The 21,458-nt window shown below is 46.6% G+C and overlaps 1 protein-coding gene across 2 annotated transcripts in view; it reads left to right on the top strand.

Moving 5' to 3' along the window:
* Positions 1–21,458, top strand: part of foxp4 (forkhead box P4) — a 370,715-nt gene that overhangs the window by 149,228 nt on the left and 200,029 nt on the right. For both annotated transcript variants that reach the window (XM_068007751.1, XM_068007750.1), the window contains exon 3: positions 19,543–19,632. In XM_068007751.1, the coding sequence (XP_067863852.1) occupies positions 19,543–19,632 (90 nt within the window). The remainder of the gene's footprint in view (positions 1–19,542; positions 19,633–21,458) is intronic.

The raw sequence follows: 21,458 nt of genomic DNA, 5'->3' as shown, positions 1-21,458 counted from the left end.
CTGTCCTCATCCCTGGTACCATCGTAGTGAATCACTTGTGCATAGCATGGGGTATAAACCTAATCGCATCTGGTCCGAGCAATAAGTGTTCTCACTAAAACCCTGCAGCAGGAATAATTTAATGGGCAGAGGTGAGCATAATCCTTTTAGAATATGGTTTGGTAGACTCCGTCCCTCTCCCACTGTAACCTAATGGCTATCATAGTATCGTAATGTGTTACAACACGGGAGCAGGCCATTTGGTCCATTGTACCCGTGCCAGTTCTTTGAAAGAGTTATCCAATTAGTTCTGCTCCCCTGCTCTGTACAGGATCCCTGTTCTGTGCTGAGTTAATGTGTCTGAGCTCTGGTCAAAATCACCACGTTACAATCGGTCGCACTGCTCCCTGGGGTACAGAGGGGAAAATGTTCCCCCTGACCGTTATCCAGTGACCCCCTTCTGGAAAAGGGCACAAGATTGGGCAGATACGCACCCATTTGGTCAACCCTCACTGTTGAGGCTCCCACATTGGCATTTGGGTGACAGGGCAGAGGGAGGGGGCAGTGGAAGGGGCAGAGGGAGGGGCAGAGGAAGGGGCAGAGGAAGGGGCAGAGGCAGAGTGATGTGATGTCCCCAGGGAGAAGGGGTAGGGAAAAACAATTAGAAAAAAGGTTGGGTGGGATTTCCTCAGAATTGACTATTTTCCGCCCTTCAATTGCGTGTTTCTATCTTTTGTTAAATTGGTGGGGGTGGGGGGAGTGGGAGGTGGGGGGTGGGGGGAGGTGGAGGTGGGGGTGGGGGGAGGGGGGAGTGGGAGGTGGGGGTGGGGGAGGGGGAGGTGGGAGGTGGGGGGAGGGGGAGAGAAAACTGGGACAGGGAAGAAAAATAAATCCTCACAGATCCGGAGCTGACAGACAACTTTCAGATAAGGGCGAGAATTGGTTGGAGAGTCGGCTGCAGAAAGTTGTTTGTGATGGTGGGGGAGGGGGGGGGCGTGGGGGAGCGGGGAGGGGGGGAGCGGGGAGGGGGGGGCGTGGGGGAGCGGGGAGGGGGGGAGCGGGGAGGGGGGGAGCGGGGAGGGGGGGAGCGGGGAGGGGGGGAGCGGGGAGGGGGAGGGGGGCAGTAATGGCGTGGATAATCAATTCTGGTTCCCACCTCAGATTTACGGCCTGGTTGTTGACATAACTGAGCACCAGCAACATGCTGTCGGCATCGGTGCCAGACTCTGAGCTCGCCCCAGTGACCCAGCCATCCCCCCACCCCCCACCCCCCATCTCTCTCCGCCAGCACTCAGAGCTAATAAAATCTGTCAGAGTCTCAGGACTACAATGCTCATTCTGTTCGAGGAGGGGAAAAATTAATGGCTTTCTCTTTTCAAAGCAAAGGAGCTCTTCGGGTTGCAGTGCTCGGCTTGCATCTCTCTCTGGACTGCCTGCTTACATTGGCACCTGGACCCAACTTCTGGGTTTGTTTTAAAAAAAAAGGAAAAAAAAAATTTTTTGGGGGGGGGAGGAAATGTGGGATTGAAGTGAAATTGTTGAGGAGCAGGTTGGTGAGACCGACTTGTGCAGAGAGAGAAAAGTGCATTTATGAGACAGATGGTTTTCATCTTGAGAGAGCAGAGATTGGAGTTAGCATGTGCAGAGCCTCGGCTGTTCAGGAAACACTATCTCTCTTGTTTGTCTAAAGTGGAAGAATTTTTTTTTATAATTTCTTTTTGCAAAAATATCAAACTTCTCTCCGATTTCTGGTTTGACATAGTCCAGCCTTTTTATAAATCTGGTATGTGTTTCACCAGAATTAAATTATCATTTTTTTTTCAAGCCTGCCAAAACATTACTTTTAATGGAAATCTCCCCACAGGGGGTCAATTTGCTTTTTTTGCTTTTTCAGTGGGGTTAACCAGGGGGCACTCAGGGTGTAAAGACTGACTCCACACTCAGACCGAGCTTTCAGGAAACACAGTGCGGCTTTTACTGTGGAAAAGGCATCTTGTGGACACATGTTTAACCCGCGGTTTCTTATTGCAGTTTCTATGCGTGGAAGCTGCTTCTCCCACCAGCTTCCTCTGCTCGTCTCCTGAAGGTGCTGACCTGTTTCCCGCGTTGGGCATTCCACCATTCCCCGTACAAGAGTCTAGACAGTGAGTGTCAGCAAGCTGTTCAACTGTGGAGGGTTGCACTGATCCTGTCCTGATGTTGACGCGCGCGCACGCACACACACACACACACCACACGCACACGCACACGCACCACACACACACACACACACACACACACGCACACACACCACACGCACACACACACACACCACACGCACACGCACCACGCACACACACACACACACACGCACACACACCACACACACCACACGCACACGCACACGCACCACACACACGCACACACACCACACGCACACAAACACACACACCACACGCACACGCACCACACACACACACACACGCACACACACCACACGCACACACACCACACGCACACACACACACACACACACCACACCACACGCACACGTACACACACACGCACACCACACACACACACCACACGCACACACACCACACACACACGCACACACACCACACGTACACACACACGCACACCACACACACACGCACACGCACACACACCACACACACACGCACACACACACGCACACACACACGCACACACACACACACACGCACACGCACACACACCACGCACACACACCACGTGCACACACACACACACACACACACACACACACACACACACTCTTTCCAGTGGGAGTCACTGCTCATGATCGGGAATGACAACCATTGGGGAGCAGCAATCATCATCATTCTCCATCAGGTCTCAGGTCTCAGGTCTCAGGTGCCCAGAGGGTAGCACTTACCACCTCTGAGCATGAAATCTAGGTCTGACACCCCCAGTGCAGTACCGAGGGAGTGCTGCACTGTTGGACGTGCTGTCTTTTGGGTGAGACGTTAATCCGAGGCCCCGTCTGCCCTCTCAGTTGGACGTTAAAGATTCCATGGCACTATTTGAAGAAGGGGAGTTCTCCCCAGTGTCCTGGCCAATATTTATCTCTCAACCAACACCTGAAAATAGATTATCTGATCAATAACTCAGCACTGTTTGTGGGATCTTGCTTTGTACAAATTGGCTGCAGCGTTTCCCACATTACAACAGAGACTGCACTTCAAAACGTACTTCATTGGCTGTAAAGCGCTTTGGGACGTCCTGAGGCCGTGAAAGGTGCTATAGAAATGCAGGTTCTTTCTTCTTGTACAAGACCCTTAATTATTTGTAAATCATGTCACAACCTCTCTCCCCACCCTCAGCAAGCTGCTCCAAGCCCATCTCATCGACCATGCTCCCTCCTCGGCATCTGCTTCCCTTCTGTGAAGCATCATGGCACATTCATTCTATTAGAAGCTCTGTAGTATCATTGATTCTACCCAAGGTTTTTATTCTGAATGCTGCCACCTGTTCGAACACCGAGTGTATCACAGGCCAAGTCAATACTGTCTAAAGAGGAATGGCAACTTGGGTAAGATACTGGAGGATGACTGGAGGATGCAAGAGGCAGTGTCTTGAGGAGAGGAGTCAAAACGGGCATTACATAAATGTTCATTCTCAAATTCCTGAGACTTAACTATCAGGAAAGGCTGAACAGACTGGGGCTCTTTTCTCTAGAAAAGAGAAGGCTGAGGGGTGACCTGAAAGAGGTCTTTAAAATTATGAAAGGGTTTGATAGGGTAGACGTAGAGAAAATATTTCCACTTGTGGGGAGACCAGAACTAGAGGGTCATAAATATAAGATAGTCACTAATGAATCCAATGGGGAATTCAGGAGAAACTTCTTTACTCAGAGAGTGGTGAGAATGTGGAACTCGCTCCCACAAGGAGTAGTTGAGGCGAATAGTGTAGATACATTTAGGGGAAGCTGGATAAACACATGAGGGAGAAAGGAATAGAAGGATATGTTGATAGGGTGAAATGAAGTAGGGAGGGAGGAGGCTCATGTGGAGCATAAACACCAGCACAGACCAGTTGGGCCGAATGGCCTGTTTCTGTGCTGTAAATTCAATGTAATTCTATATATGTAATTATCATTCCTCACATATCTGTGCGGCATTATCAGATTCCTGGTCAGTGAATCTCTCATTAACACACCTGAAGTCCAGATCTCATTTCTCTAGTTGAGATGTGACAGATAGTTGGTGCTACATTTTGGTGTTCAGTTTCAGGCGAACTACGAGTTTCCCCCCTGCCTCCTTGCCGGGCTGCAGCTCCAAGCACCAGCATGGCCAACATGGTCATTCTCCATGCTTTCTCCTAGGCTGTGTGTGTCGCCAATGCTGTTTGACCATGAAGTGCATCACAGCAGAGCCCGGACCTGTCCTCACCCAATATCCACATACAGGCCAGAGATTCTGGTTCTGTACTCATCAGCCCGAGATCTTCTGTCTGTTTTAGGGGATTAGATGTAACACTGCTCGTTGCTCAGTGCAGGGGCACGGTTTGTACTCCATGCCCTTTCTGGCTGAAATGCTGGCTGCTTTTTACCTTCCCTAGTCCATGGCACTTAGGCCCATGGCAGCATCCTGGCACCGTCCTGGCTGAGATCAGCTAACTCAGCACAAAGCAAAGATCGAACCTGGGACCTGCAGAGGAAAATACTTTCACTTGTACAGCAGCTGAATGGCGCAGTGCCAAACCATGCCGGGCGTTTGCGCCACCATTAAAGGGTTGCATGTTTGGCCATTGGCACTATGGGTTGGTGAGATCCACTGTCCTGCGTTCCTGATCTGCCATGGGACTGTGCAAGGAGGCAGCTCATTACAGAGACAAGCTGCCAATGGAAGTGAAAAGGAAAAGAAGAAAGAACTTGCAGCAGCTAATTTGCGCACAGCAAGGTCCCACAAAAAGTAATGTGATAATGACCAGATAATCGGTTTTAGTGATGTTGGTTGAGGGATATATATTGGCCAGGACACCGGGGAGAACTGCCCTGCTCTTCTTCTCATAGTGCTGTGTGACCTTTAAGTCCACCTGAGAGGGCGGACAGGGCCTCGGTTTAATGTTTTATCCAAAAGACGGCATCTCCGACAGTGCAGCACTCCCTCAGCACTGCACTGGGTGCGTCGGCCTGGATTACGTGCTCAAGCCCATGACCTTCTCACTCAAAGACGAGGGTACTACCCACTGAGCCATGGCTGGCACTAATGACGTGCCCGCGGACTCATCGCTAGATCAGCAGACAAACGGAGGAGTGAGAGAACATAAGAAGATAAGAACTAGGAGCAGGATTGGGCACTATGGCCCCTTCAAGCCTGCTCTGCCATTCAATAGGATCATGGCTGATCTTCTACCTCTGCTGCACTTCCCACCCAATGCCCATATCCCTTGATTCCTTTAGTGTCCAAAAATCTATCAATCTCAATCTTGAATATACTCAACGACTGAGCATCCACAGCCCTCTGGGGTTGAGAACGCCACTTGTATATTTTCAGTAACTTTCACATCTCAACCGAGAAGCCCCTGATTCTCCATGCTCAGTTGGTTAAAACTCTGCTTGTGATTTCCAGTTGCTGTCTTGCAGGCTTTCCCTGGAAGTTCCAAACTTGCCAGCGAGGCAAAGACCACATTGCTGGATGGAACAGGTGGGCTAAGAGCTCAGAACAGAATTGCTGATGGGCAGCATCCAACAGTGCCTGCCCTTTGCCTCAGCCACTGGCAGCACTAGTGCCTCCAGAAGAGCCTTATAAAAAAGCCAGTTCCCTCGGGGGGATTCCTGGCTTCTTTGTCAGCAGTAGCACAGCCTCAGCTATGTTTCAGCATCACTAATGCCAAACTCTGGGTTGGCAATGAACACAGGAACATAGGAACAGGACGAGGCCATTCAGCCCCTCCAGCCTGTTCTGCCATTCAATTAGATCATGGCTGATCTGTACCTTAGGAGGTTAGGGTAATAGGATTAGGGTTAGGGTCAGGGATAGGGGTTAGGATTAGGTTAGTGTTTAGGGGTTAGGGTTTGAGGTTTGAGTTAGGGTTAGGATTACGGTTAGGTTAATGTTAGGGGTTTACATCAAAACTACAGCACAAAAAACAGGCCATTCGGCCCAACTGGTCTATGCTGGCGTTGATGCTCCACACGAGGATCCTCCCTCCCTACTTCATCTCACACTATCAGGATATCCTTCTCCTCTTTTCTCCCTCATGTGTTTATCCAGCTTCCCCTTAAATGCATCTACACTATTCACCTCAACTATTCCATGTGGTAGTGAGTTCCACATTCTCACCACTCTCTGGGTAAAGAAGTTTCTCCTGAATTCCCTACTGGATTTATTAGTGACTATCTTATATTTATGGCCTCTAGTTCTGGTCTCCCCCACAAGTGGAAACATCGTCTCTACGTCTACCCTATCGAACCCTTTCATAATCTTAAAGACCTCTATCGGGTCACCTCTCAGCCTTCTCTTTTCAAGAGAAAAGAACCTCAGCCTGTTTGGCCTTTCCTGATAAGCATTGGGTTTGGGTGAGGGTGTTAGGGTTAGGGGTTAGGTTAGAGTTGGGTTGTTAGAGTTAATGTGGATGTTGGGTGAGTATAGCACTGTGCGATTTCCATTATAGACCAATAATCGAGCAACACTCATTGTCTGGGCTCGCACTTGAAAAATGGACACTTAAGTGTGGTAGTGGAAGCTGCCAATTCATGCTTAATACAGAAAGAGTCGGTGGAGGCGGGGTGGGGGGAGCGGAGGGGGGCAGGAGGAGGGGGCAAAGAAGGGATAAACCTGAGACTGTTAAAATTCAAATTCGATTTAAAATGATTGAAAGTGAGCAGACAGCTGTGAGGCCACGAGGCAGTGAATGGAATGCTGAAAGTTTTACTTCTCTCAGTGTGTTCCAAACCCTTTTTAGTATTTTCTTCTTGAAGTCACATTTGAACAAATCATTTTAAAGGCTTGCCTTTTATTGCTGACTTTAGGACCCCTTGAGAGAGAGGGATAAAAAGCTGAAAGTTGGGCCTTTGAAGTTATAAACCTTCACATATCGTGATTTACAGGAGCTGGTCCTGCAGTAATTACAACGTTACCGACACTGTCCCTAAAATAGGTTTACCTGCAGTTGGTTTAAAAAATAGCGGGGATTGGGCGATGTATGAGTTTGCAAAGATAAAGGCAAAGGGTGAGAAGAGGCCGCCCAGTTCATCCTTCCATTGAACCCCATGGTCCCGCCATTACAGTGTGTAGCTGTGTCGTGGATGATTCCGATCCCTTATCTCAAGCCCATCCCAGGGCTCTCCCTGTGTGATTGGGTCACCAACCCGCCAGGATAGTCCTGGTGCCTCCAGGAATTGAGGATTAAACTCCCAGACACTGCTGCGAGCAACAGCCTGGGAGTAAAATCATCGGGGCATTAAATTGTGTGTTTTTAATTTTATTAGTTTATAAGAACATCAGACATGGCAGGGGGGGGTGCGGGGAGGAGGGGGGGGGCAGGAGGGGAGGCCTATTTGGTTGACAGTCAAGAATCATCCAATCAAGTAATGGAGAGTCTGCCCGCTTTCCAATTAGCTGCAGGAAAGCGGGACACCGTGAGGATGGACGTGTTGGGCGACCAATGGTGGGGGTGGGGTGATAGGAATCGGGAGGTCATATAATGAAACATCCAGGAATACGTTCAATCAGAGTTGGCAACCCTACTGTGTGCTATCAGTCTTGTACTTGCCTTTTACCAGTGTGTCCCCATGTCCTCTGGAGTTTGGAACATTGAGAGGTGATCTCATTGAAACATAAGATTCTGAGGGGGCTTGACAGGGTAGATGCTGAGAGGTTGTTTCCCCCTGGCTGGAGAGTCTAGAACTAGGGGGCATAGTCTCAGGATAAGGGGTCGGCCATTTAAGACTGAGATGAGGAAGAATTTCTTCACTCAGAGGGTTGTGAATCTTTGGAATTCTCTACCCCAGAGGGCTGTGGATGCTGAGTCGTTGAATATATTCACGGCTGAGATCGATAGATTTTAGGATTCTAGGGAATCAAGGGATATGGGGATTGGGCTGGAAAGTGGAGTTGAGGTTGAAGATCAGCCATGATCTTATTGAATGGCGGAGCAGGCTCGAGGGGCCATGTGGCCGACTCCTGCTCCTGTTTCTTATGTTCATATGTCCTGCAGTCCTGGTTTAGCTCGAAATACTGTCTCAGGATTAATCTTTCCTACTGCTCTCAGCACCTTATATACCTCTATAACATCTCTTCTCATCTGACTTCTTCCAAGGTTGAAAAAGTCTTGAGTTTTTCTAAGCTTTCCTCCAACTCAGTCTCTCTGATGCTTGAGTTCAGTCCTGTGGCTCGTCTCTGCATCATTCCCAGGGTTTGAACATTTCTCTGTGCCTCAGTGATCAGTTCTTAATACAATACTCAAACTACTGCCTGATCTGAGCACAATACAGCTTCAGCTTAACACCCACAGACCTGTATGCTACTGATTTGGCTCAACTGTTTTCCTACATTACAGTGGTGACTACACTTCAAAAAGTACTTCATTGGCTGTAAAGTGCTTTGGGACTTCCTGAGGTCATGAAAATAGCTATATAAATGCAAGCTCTTTCTTTTTTTTCCTTTTCTCCTTGTTAATTGAGGCTCCACGATAACGGGACATGGTGGGTATAGAGTCTGCTATCACTCCCAGATGACTCTCCTCTATTTGGTTAAACACCATTCATTGAGTAACGTATGTCCCGTATATTTTTCTTCTCTTGTGTAGTACTGCGTACAGTTTTGGTCTCCTTATCAAAGGAAGGATATACTTGCCTTAGAGGCGGTGCAGCGAAGGTTCACTAGATTGATTCCTGGGATGAGAGGGCTAGGAACATAGGAACAGGAGTAGGCCATTCAGCCCCTCGTGCCTGCTCCGCCATTTGATAAGATCATGGCTGATCTGTGATCTAACTCCATATACCTGCCTTTGGCCCATATCCCTTAATACCTTTGGTTGCCAAAAAGCTATCTATCTCAGATTTAAATTTAGCAATTGAGCTAGTATCAATTGCCATTTGCGGAAGAGAGTTCCAAACTTCTACCACCCTTTGTGTGTGGAAATGTTTTCTAATCTCACTCCTGAAAGGTCTGGCTCTAACTTTTAGACTGTGCCCCCTACTCCTAGAATCCCCAACCAGCGGAAATAGTTTCTCTCTATCCACCCTATCTGTTCCCCTTAATATCTTATAAACTTCGATCAGATCACCCCTTAACCTTCGAAACTCCAGAGAATACAACCCCAATTTGTGTAATCTCTCCTCGTAACTCAACCCTTGAAGTCCGGGTATCATTCTAGTAAACCTACGCTGCACTCCCTCCAAGGCCAATATGTCCTTCCGAAGTTGCGGTGCCCAGAACTGCTCACAGTACTCCAGGTGCGGTCTAACCAGGGTTTTGTATAGTGCAGCATAACTTCTGCCCCCTTGTACTCCAGTCCTCTAGATATTAAGGCCAGCATTCCATTTGCCTTATTGATTATTTTCTGCACCTGTTCATGACACTTCAATGATCTATGTACCTGAACCCCTAAGTCCCTTTGGACATCCACTGTTTTTAACTTTTTACCATTTAGAAAGTACCCTGTTCTATCCTTTTTTGATCCAAAGTGGATGACCTCACATTTGCCTACATTGAATTCCATTTGCCACAGTTTTGCCCATTCACCTAATCTATCAATATCCCTTTGTAATTTTATGTTTTCATCTACACTGCTTACAATGCCACCAATCTTTGTGTCATCGGCAAACTCAGATATGAGACTTTCTATGCCTTCATCTAAGTCGTTAATAAATATTGTGAATAATTGAGGCCCCAAGACAGATCCCTGCGGGTCTCCACTAGTCACATCCTGCCAATGTGAGAACCTTCCCATTATCCCTACTCTCTGTCGCCTTTCACTCAGCCAACTTCCTAACCAAGTCCGTACTTTTCCCTCGATTCCATGGGCTTCTATCTTAGCTAACAGTCTCTTATGTGGGACTTTATCAAATGCCTTCTGTCAGTCCATAAAAATAACATCCATTGACATTCCCCTGTCCACTACTTTAGTCACCTCTTCAAAAAATTCAATCAGGTTTGTCAGGCACGACCTACCTTTCACAAATCCATGCTGGCTCTCTCTGGTTGTCCTGTGAGGAGAGATTGTGTAGAATGGGCCTATACTTTCTGGAGTTTAGAAGAATGAAAGGTGATCTCATTGAAACGTATAAAATTCTTAGAGGTCTTAACAGGGTAAATGCTGAGAGGTTGTTTCCCTTGGCTGGAGAGTCTAGAACTAGGGGGCATAGTCTCAGGATAAGAGGTGGGTGATTTAGAACTGAGAAGAGGAGGAATTTCTTCACTCAGAGTGTGGTGAATCTTTGGAATTCTCTACCCCAGAGGGCTGTGGATGCTGAGTCGTTGAATATATTCAAGGCTGAGATGGATAGATTTTTGGACTCTAGGGGAATCAAGGGGTAAGGGGATTGGGCGGTGAAGTGGAGTTGAGGTCGAAGATCAGCCATGTTCCTATTGAATGGTGGAGCAGGCTCGAGGGGCCGAATGGCCTACTCCTGCTCCTATTTCTTATGTTCTTATTTGCATTGATCGGTCTTGAATTACATCGGGCATAGTTCTGCCATTTACAAATTTTTGTCTGGATCCTTTTCTAACTTCTGGGCAGCTTCATCAAACTCATCTGCTCTCCCTAGTTTAGTATTAACCATAAATGTGACCAAGTTGCTTTTTATTTCTGAAAGCAAATCCTTTCTATAAATCTGAAACAGCCTTTCATGTGGAACTTTAGATGGTAACCCGAGGCCCCGTTTGCCCTCTCAGATGGATGTAAAAGATCCCAAGGCACTATTGGAAGAAGAGCAAGGGAGTTCTCCTTGGTGTCCTGGCCAATATTTATCTCTCAACCAATATTACTAAAATAGATTATCTGGTTATTATCTCATTAATGTTGGTGGGATCTTGCTGTGTGCAAATTTCCCTACATTGCAAAAGTGACTACAGTTTTTTTTTCAAGTATTTCATTGGCTGTAAAGCACTTTGGGACGTCCTGAGGCTGTGAAAGACATTATAGAAATGGCAGTCCTTTTTTTCCTTTAAATGTTTTCTAGAATTTTAAATACACTACATCATAGGGTTCCACCAGCCCCTTGGGATACGCCTTGTCCAAAAGACTCAAAGCGACAGTTCTGAGAGGATCAGCTCTTTCTGATCCTGTGCTGACAGTCATTTACTGGGTTATTTTCACAAAGGTTATCCTCAAGTTTGTTCCGATTGAATCCATCATCTTTCCAGTTACTGGTGTAAGACTAATGGGTCTGCAGTAACCCAAGTTTCTTTTATCAGCCACTTTTGAACATAGGTACCATGCTGGCCAGCTTCCAATTAATTGGGATCTTCTCTTTGTTAAATGACTCCCTCATGGTGATTGTTAGCACTTTGAAGATTTCATTCCCGGTTTTGCTTCTCGCTCTCGCGGTTTGTTAGTTTTGTGCCTTTTGTGCACGTCCTGAACCCTCTATGCAAGTGACGTCAAAGTCATTTAGTTGTTGAACCCCCCACAATGATTGACATGCAACTCGTGTCTTTTCCAGTGAGTACTCCCAGGGAGTAAACATTTAGTATGTTAACTAAATTTTGCTCATCCTCAGTTTCAAGCCCATTCCCATCCTGAAGGGATCTCAGTTCCCTTTTGATAACTCTTTCACTACTATAATCCTGGTAGTGTATCTTACAATTGTATTTGGCTTTTCAATCCCCTCGTTGCCCCTCTGATTACCATTTTATATTTTGCTCTATTTTCTCACTTACTTTCCTCACTTTTTCTGTACAAGTTTGTTTTTCTTCCTTATGTCATAATTTATGTTCTTGTACAACCAATTAGAGTCTGACGAAAGGTCTTCGACCTGAAACATTAACTCTTTCTTTCTCCACAGACGCTGCCTGACTTGCTGAGTATTTCCAGCATTTTCTGTTTTTTTTTCACATTGATATAAAACCTTGAACACATTTCTCACTTTGGTGACCCACCTTCTCCAAGCTGCCAGAGACTCCAGCTCCTGGCTGCCACCCCCACCCCCATCCTCTGCCGTCCCCTCATGACAGGGGGCTCAGCTTAACATTTTCACAACATAAATCTCCCCAGTTTCGGAGGTCTGGGCCATATCCCAATCCTGGACTCGTCCAACCGCCAGCAAACTTCCTTCCACCTACAATCCGGTACAGCCCATCTCACCAGATGTCCCAACCTTTGGTCTTATGCGGGTCCCTTATGGGCCATGTGAATCTTTGGAATTCTCTACCCCAGAGAGCTGTGAATGCTGAGTCATTGAGTACATTCAGGGCTGAGAGCAACAGATTTTTGGACTCTAAGGAAATCAAGGGATATGGGGATCGGGCGGGAAAGTGGAGTTGAGGTAGAAGATCAGCCATGATCTTATAGAATGGTGGAGCAGGCTCGAGGGGCCGTATGGCCTACTCCTGTTCCTATTTCTTATGAGAAGGGGGAACTCCCAGCTTGGGTGGTCCCCAAACCTGCCCAGCCCTCTCTGTCATGGCCAGCCTTGAGCAGGCCGGGTGGGTGCTCTGATCCATAGAAGGCCGACCTCGATTTCCAGCTAGGATCTGCACCTGGTGCATCAGATTCCTGGTGTTCACTGAACCCTTTCACCAGAGTTAGGACAGGAATCCGCTGGAAGAGCCAAGGGAATTTGGGCCCGATTTTGGCCCATGTGTTAATGTATTAGAGGGTTTGTATATCCCCGATCAGTTTGTAGGTATATTGCTGGGTTATTGACTCTCTGCTCAGTACATTGCTTATAAATCAATTATTATGTCTCGCTGTCCTTGTTTTGGTATATTGTGCCTCTCTGTCAGTGTGTTGCTGTATTACTGTCTGTGTGTTGCTGTATTACTGTCAGTGTGTTGCTGTATTACTGTCTGTGTGTTGCTGTATTACTGTCTGTGTGTTGCTGTATTACTGTCAGTGTGTTGCTGTATTACTGTCTGTGTGTTGCTGTATTACTGTCAGTGTGTTGCTGTATTACTGTGTGTTGCTGTATTACTGTCTGTGTGTTGCTGTATTACTGTCTGTGTGTTGCTGTATTACTGTCAGTGTGTTGCTGTATTACTGTGTGTTGCTGTATTACTGTCTGTGTGTTGCTGTATTACTGTCTGTGTGTTGCTGTATTACTGTCTGTGTGTTGCTGTATTACTGTCTGTGTGTTGCTGTATTACTGTCAGTGTGTTGCTGTATTACTGTCTGTGTGTTGCTGTATTACTGTCTGTGTGTTGCTGTATTACAGTCAGTGTGTTGCTGTATTACTGTCTGTGTGTTGCTGTATTACTGTCAGTGTGTTGCTGTATTACTGTCTGTGTGTTGCTGTATTACTGTCTGTGTGTTGCTGTATTACTGTCAGTGTGTTGCTGTATTACTGTCTGTGTGTTGCTGTATTACTGTCTGTGTGTTGCTGTATTACTGTCAGTGTGTTGCTGTATTACTGTCTGTGTGTTGCTGTATTACTGTCAGTGTGTTGCTGTATTACTGTGTGTTGCTGTATTACTGTCTGTGTGTTGCTGTATTACTGTCTGTGTGTTGCTGTATTACAGTCAGTGTGTTGCTGTATTACTGTCTGTGTGTTGCTGTATTACTGTCAGTGTGTTGCTGTATTACTGTCTGTGTGTTGCTGTATTACTGTCTGTGTGTTGCTGTATTACTGTCAGTGTGTTGCTGTATTACTGTCTGTGTGTTGCTGTATTACTGTCAGTGTGTTGCTGTATTACTGTCTGTGTGTTGCTGTATTACTGTCTGTGTGTTGCTGTATTACTGTCAGTGTGTTGCTGTATTACTGTCAGTGTGTTGCTGTATTACTGTCTGTGTGTTGCTGTATTACTGTCTGTGTGTTGCTGTATTACTGTCAGTGTGTTGCTGTATTACTGTCTGTGTGCTGACCTACGTTGGCTCCCGGTTCAGGAACACCTCAATTTTAAAATTCTCACCCTTGTTTCAAATCCCTCCATAATCTCGCCCTTCTCTATCTCCGGCCCTATAACCCTCCGAGATCTCTGCGCTCCTCCAATTCTGGTCTCTTGTGCATCACCGATTTACATCGCTCCGCCATTGACGGCTGTGCCTTCAACTGACTAGGCCCTAAGCTCTGGAATTCCCTCCTTAAACCTCTCTGACTCTCCTCCTCCCTCTCTCCTCCTTTAAGACGCTCCTTAAAATCCACCTGTTTGACCAAGCTTTAGATCACCTGTCCTAATATCTCCTTATGTGGCTCGGTGTCAAAATTTGTTTGAAAATCACTCCTATGAAGTACCTTGGGACCTTTTTCTACGTTAAAGGCGCTATATAAATGCAGATTATTGTTGTTGTTGTATTACTGGGTCATGGCCTATCAGTGTGCTGACCTACATAGGCTCCCGATCCGGGATCGCCTCGGTTTTAAAATTCTCATCCTTGTTTTCAAATCCCTCCATGGCCTTTCCCCTCCCTTTCTCTGTAACTTCCTCCAGCCCTACATCCCTCCGAGACCTCTGCGCTCCTCCAATTCTGATCTCTTGCGCATCCCCGATTTCCTTCGCTCCACCATTGGTGGTCGTGCCTTCAGCTGTCGAGAAGCTCTGGAATTCCCTCCCTAAACCTCTCCACCTCTCTCTCCTCCTTTAAGACACTACTTAAAACTTTTCTCTTTGACCAAGCTTTTGGTTAACTGTCCTAATATCTCCTAATGTGGCTCGGTGTCAGATTTTGTTTCAATATGGCTCCTGTGAAGCGCCTTGGGACATTTTACTATGCTAAAGGTGCTATATAAATGCAAGTTATTGTTGTTGTTGGTGCCTCTCTGTCAGTGTATTATTGTTTTTATTCGTTCATGGGATGTGGGCATCGCTGGCAAGGCCGGCATTTATTGCCCATCCCTAATTGCCCTTGAGAAGGTGGTGGTGAGCCGCCTTCTTGAACCGCTGCAGTCCGTGTGGTGAAGGTTCTCCCACAGTGCTGTTAGGAAGGGAGTTCCAGGATTTTGACCCAGCGACGATGAAGGAACAGCGATATATTTCCAAGTCGGGATGGTGTGTGACTTGGAGGGGAAAGTGCAGGTGGTGTTGTTCCCATGCGCCTGCTGCCCTTGTCCTTCTAGGTGGTAGAGGTCGCGGGTTTGGGAGGTGCTGTCGAAGAAGCCTTGGCGAGTTGCTGCAGTGCATCCTGTGGATGGTGCACACTGCAGCCACAGTGCGCCGGTGGTGAAGGGAGTGAATGTTTAGGGTGGTGGATGGGATGCCAATCAAGCGGGCTGCTTTGTCCTGGATGGTGTCGAGCTTCTTGAGTGTTGTTGGAGCTGCACTCATCCAGGCAAGTGGAGAGTATTCCATCACACTCCTGACTTGTGCCTTGTAGATGGTGGAAAGGCTTTGGGGAGTCAGGAGGTGCGCCACCGAATACCCAGCCTCTGACCTGCTCTTGTAACCACAGTATTTATGTGGCTGGTCCAGTTAAGTTTCTGGTCAATGGTGACCCCCAGGATGTTGACGGTGGGGGATTCGGTGATGGTAATGCCGTTGAATGTTAAGGGGAGGTGGTTAGATTCTCTAAGATTTACTGTTACGAGGGTTATGATATCTCTGTCAGTGTGTTGTCGTATTTCTAGACTTAACTGTAGGGGGCATGATTAAGAAATTTGCAGATGGTTCAAAAATTGGCCGTGTGGTTGATAGTGAGGAGGAAAGCTGTAGACTGCAGGAAGATATCAATGGACTGGTCAGGTGGGCAGAGAAGTGGCAAATGGAATTCAATCCAGAGAAGTGTGAGGTAATGCATTTGGGGAGGGCAAACAAGGCAAGGGAATACACAATAAATGGGAGGATACTGAGAGGTGTAGAGAAAGTGAGGGACCTTGGAGTGCATGTCCACAGATCCCTGAAGGTAGCAGGACAGATAAATAAGATGGTTAAAAAGGCACACAGGATACTTTCCTTTATTAGCCGAGGCATAGAATATAAGAGCAGGGAGGTTATGCTGGAACTGTATAAAACACTAGTTAGGCCACAGCTTGAGTACTGTGTACAGTTCTGGTCACCACATTACAGGAAGGATGTGATTGCACTAGAGAGAGTGCAGAGGAGATTTACGAGGATGTTGCCAGGACTGGAGAATTTTAGCTATGAGAAAAGATTGGATAGGCTGGGGTTGTTTTCTTTGAAACAGAGGAGGCTGAGGGGAGATTTATTTGAGGTGTATAAAATTATGAGGGGCCTAGATAGAATGGACAGGAAGGACCTATTTCCCTTAGCAGAGGGGTCAGTGACCGGGGGGTGTAGATTTAAAGTAATTGGTAGAAGGATTAGAGGGGAGCTGGGAAGAAAGATTTCCCCCAGAGGGTGGTGGGGGTCTGGAACTCACTGCCTGAGAGGGTGGGAGAGGCAGAAACCCTCAACTCATTTAAAAAGTACCTGGATGTGCACCTGAAGTGCTGTAACCCACAGGGCTACGGACCAAGAGCTGGAAAGTGGGATTAGGCTGATAGCTGTTTTTCGGCCGGCACAGACACGATGGGCTGAATAGCCTCCTTCTGTGCTGTAAATTTCTGTGATTCTCTGATTCTGGGTTATGGGGTATCTGTTGGTGTGTTGCTGCGTTACTGTTATGGGGTCTCTCTGTATTGGTGAATCCCTGGGTCATGGTGTCTCTGTTACTATGTTGCTGTATTACTCAATCACGGTCTCCCTCTGTCAGGGAATTGTATTAATGGGTTATTGTGTCACTCTGTGTCAGTGTGTTGTCCATTACTGGATTATGGTGTCTGTCAGTGTGTTGGTGCATCACTGGGTTACAAGGTGTCTCCATCGGTGTCCTGTGTGATTGAGTTATCATGTCTCTGACTTATGTGTTAATCTATTATTGGGTTTGTGTATCCTTCTATCACTGTGTTGCTGTATTGATGGCTCATTGATTCTCCCATTCAGTATATTGGTTAATAATTAATGTGTAATGTATCTCTGTCAGTGTGTTGTATTTTTGTCTTGGGAAATTTTGGTACTAATCACATGAGCTCCTTTCTCAGTCTTCAATTGGTTCAGTGCTGAGAATTGTCTGTCCCACAGTTGGGGTTCTCGTTTGTGCAGATCATCTGAGTTGCCTGCTTTAGTGCTCTGAGATATTTTCCCGAAGCTCTGCTTCATGGGACAGTGTGCTGTCGGGGCACTGGTTAGGATCTGGGAATGTGCAATAGACTTCAATTTAATTGCATAAATGCACTCAAAGCTGTGAGTTTTATATAGCATGACATCGAATTTACAGTATAGAAACAGGCCATTCGGCCCAACTGGTCCATGCCGGCATTTATGCTCCACACGAGCCTCCTCCCTCCCTACTTCATCTCACCCTATCAGCATCTCCTTCTTTTCCTTTCTCCCTCATGTGTTTATCCAGCTTCCCCTTAAATGCATCTACATTATTCACCTCAACTACTCCTTGTGGGAGCGAGTTCCACATTCTCACCACTCTCTGAATAAAGAAGATTCTCCTGAGTTTCCTACTGGATTTATTAGTCATGACCCCTAGTTTTGGAATCCCCCACAAGTAGAAACATCTTCTCAATGTCTATCAAACCCCTGCATAATTGTAGAGACCTCTATCAGGTCACCCCTCAGCCTTCTCTTTTCTAGAGAAAAAAGCCCCAGCCTGTTCAGTCTTTCCTGATAGTTATAACCTCTCAGTTCTGGTATCATCCTTATAAATATTTTTTGCACCTTCTCCAGTGCATCTATATCCCTTTTTGTAAAGTGGAGTCCGGTTCTCAATGTGTGGTCTAACCAAGGTGCGATACAATTTAACATAACTTCCCTGCTTTTCAATTCTGTTCCTCTAGAAATGAACCTCAGTGCTTTGTTTGCATTTTTTATATGAATCAGCACAGTGCTGTGTGTTACTCGCTACGGATCCATAATCTATCCGTATTCTATCTTCACACACTAGGGTCAAGTTGAGAAAAGTGCCAATGGTACCTATTGGGTGGTATCCCAATCACTCGGAGAAGGTTTGAGTCAGCCAGAAAACAGGTTTACGGAATTTCTGTATTACTAGTCCAGTGACATAACTACCACACTACTGTTACACGCTAAACAAACAACAATAGTGCAATATATATATTTACAGTCACGTTAAGATGTGCTAACTCCTCATATATTGGTGCAGTCTCTATATTATAATTAACTGCTAAATGCATATTCATTCAATCTCTTCTATTCTTGTTTACCTGGGAGCTCTTTGATCTGACCTGTTCTCTTCAAAAGTTCCAAGTTGACTTTTTTTTCTGAACTGAATATCCCCTTGGGACCGTAAAGGAAGCACCCGCCAAGCCAAAACTAGACCAAAGTCCTTCATTATTGTCACTGCCACTTCCTCAGAAAATTCAACAGGTTTGTCAGGCAGAATGTTCCCTTTCTAGGGCTGAGTTGGTTAGAATTCAATCGATTATTGCCATCCCAGTGCTCCCCAGGTTTGCTCCTGATGATTGACCCTATTATCTCTCCAGGAATTTCCTCCCCGAACCTCTCCTCCTCTCTCTCCTCCTTCAAGAACTTCCTTGAAACCCACCTCTTTGACCAAACTCTTAGTCTCTCCTCGCGTTATCTCCTTCTTTGACTCAGTGTCGATTTTTATCCGATTACAACTCTGTGAAGCGCCTTGGGATGTTTTTTCTACATCAAAGACGCTGTAAAAATGCAAGTTGTTGTTGTTATTTTGATGTAAGGTGATGGGACTTTGGTTGCCCAGAGTAGATTTGTTTCCAATCCAGTCAGGGATGGAATCCCAGATGATTATGCCCCTCTCCCTAACCTGGGATATCTGGGGACAATTCTAGTGTTCCGGGGCTGGGATCAACAGCTCAGACCGAGGATGGTCTGTACGGCTTAGGTCCACAGCAGGAGACGAAGGGTTATACTTAAAATCTTCTCTTGGGGAAGAATGTAATGACTGGCTATGTTTGTGGCACGATACAACACACTGAGACTTTTGGCAAAATCTACTGAGTGCAGCAGTCAGCCCGGGTGCTGAGAGTGCATCTAATTTGCCAAATATTATCGCAGATTGTGTCTAAAACAGTGAGAGTTGCAGTTTTACAACACCTTCCCTGCACTGCTGTGAAGTGGAACCATTCCAGAAACAGCAGCGCAGTGGCCAGAGATGCCAGATGTGAATGGCCAGAGATGCCAGATGTGAATGGCCAGAGATGCCAGACGTGAATGGCCAGAGATGCCAGACTTGAATGGTCAGATGCAGATGTGAATGGTCAGACTCTGATGCTGGCCTTGCCAGTGACACCACATCCCATGAACAAATAAAAAAAACACAGATGTGAATGGTCAGACAGATGTGTGCGGTCCGATACAGATGCCTGTGGAGATTGCAGCCTCCCAGTTAATATTCGACCATCCAGTCTCTGTAGGTCAACAGAAAAAAGGATTTGTGGTTCTACAGGGTTTCTCATTTCTCTCCTTTCTTCCTCTTTGATTGCAGGCACTTCAAGCAGCGAGGCAGCTATTACTTCATCAAGCAACAGGCCTGAACTCTCCCAGCACGAATGACAAGCAACAGCAGACAGTCCAGGTCTGTATAATATGACATCAACTGTAAACAGGGCTGGTCAAAATGTGAAATGTAACACACAGGAGCTAACACTCTATCAGCTATGTATTGGTAGATGCAATTGAATTATTCCTTTTACCCACTGCGTATTGTACGTGTACAGGAGCTGACACTGAGGCACACACGGGCCGTACAGTCCCAGACAGGAGTGAATCGTTCCCTTTTACCCACTGTGTACTGTACAATGTACAGGAGCTGACACTGAGGCACACACGGGCCGTACAGTCCCAGACAGGAGTGAATCGTTCCCTTTTACCCACTGTGTACTGTACAATGTACAGGAGCTGACACTGAGGCACACACGGGCCGTACAGTCCCAGACAGGAGTGAATCGTTCCCTTTTACCCACTGTGTACTGTACAATGTACAGGAGCTGACACTGAGGCACACACGGGGCCGTACAGTACCAGACAGGAGTGAATCGTTCCCTTTTACCCACTGTGTACTGTACAATGTACAGGAGCTGACACTGAGACACACACGGGGCTGTACAGTACCAGACAGGAGTGAATCGTTCCCTTTTACCCACTGTGTACTGTACAATGTACAGGCGCTGACACTGAGACACACACGGGCCGTACAGTACCAGACAGGAGTGAATCGTTCCCTTCTACCCACTGTGTACTGTACAATGTACAGGCGCTGACACTGAGACACACACGGGGCCGTACAGTACCAGACAGGAGTGAATCGTTCCCTTTTACCCACTGTGCACTGTACGTGTACAGGAGCTGACACTGAGACACGAGAAGCATCAGATTGAGCAGTAGAAAACCAGAATTGGAGGAAAGACTTCAGCACAGAATTTAAACGCAAAGCTGGCTCACTCCTTCATATGCCAAATAGGTCCAATGTGCACAATATGTCCTTATCGTTTGAACACTGGTGAGGTTACTGCTGTGTAGTTGCACTGTCCACTGAACTGTCCAGTTCAAAGCCCCAGCTTCAGGCAGGAGAGAAGTGTTTCCTTCCACTCAACATGTGATAGGTCTGACCCACAATGTGCGATACACACACACTACCCAACTCTGACTAAATAAGATTCTTCTAGTTATCTGTACAGATCCCTGAGACTGCACTTGTAGCTGATATGACTTAAATGGGCTTGCTGTGAAAATAAAACACAGGAGATCGGCAAAACCAAACGAGGCCCGATTACTGGTCCACACGGCACAAGATTTTATTTAGGAATTGACAGTGAAAATTAGTAATCGTTTAATGTTGTGGCATTTTCCTTACATGCGATGAAAGCTGAGCAGATTCCTCGATGGTGTTGCCCTGTGTTTAAGCAGCTGTAACATTCAGGTTTAGTGAAGAAGTGGGAATCGCAGATTGTAAACCTGCTCCTACAGGGGCCGAGGCAAAGGCTGACTCAACAAAGTCCGACAGTGAAAGTGGTTCTGTTGATGAACATGATGAAAATGGGATTGAGATTCCTGGACCCAATTCGCTGAGTATTCCCTCCAGTCCTGGGGTAAAAAGAAAGAAAGAATTTGCATTTATACAGCGCCTTAAACTACCTCAGGATGTCCCAAAGTGCTTTACAGCAAATGAAGTACTTTAAAAAAAATTGTAGTCACTTTTGCAATGTAGGAAACACAGCAGCCAATTTGGGCACAGCAAGATCCCACAAACAGCAATGTGATAATGACCAGATCATCTCTGTCTGTCCGTCTGACTCCCGCCCCTGTCTCTCTCTCTGTCTGTCTCTCTCTCTCTGTCTCTGTCTCTCTCTCAGTCTGTCTCTCCCTCCTGTGTGTGTGTCTCTCTCTCCACCTCCTCCCCCT

The sequence above is a fragment of the Heptranchias perlo genome, chromosome 27 (assembly GCF_035084215.1).
Source record: "Heptranchias perlo isolate sHepPer1 chromosome 27, sHepPer1.hap1, whole genome shotgun sequence".
Taxonomy (NCBI): domain Eukaryota; kingdom Metazoa; phylum Chordata; class Chondrichthyes; order Hexanchiformes; family Hexanchidae; genus Heptranchias; species Heptranchias perlo.
This window is presented reverse-complemented; position numbering and strand designations above follow the sequence as displayed.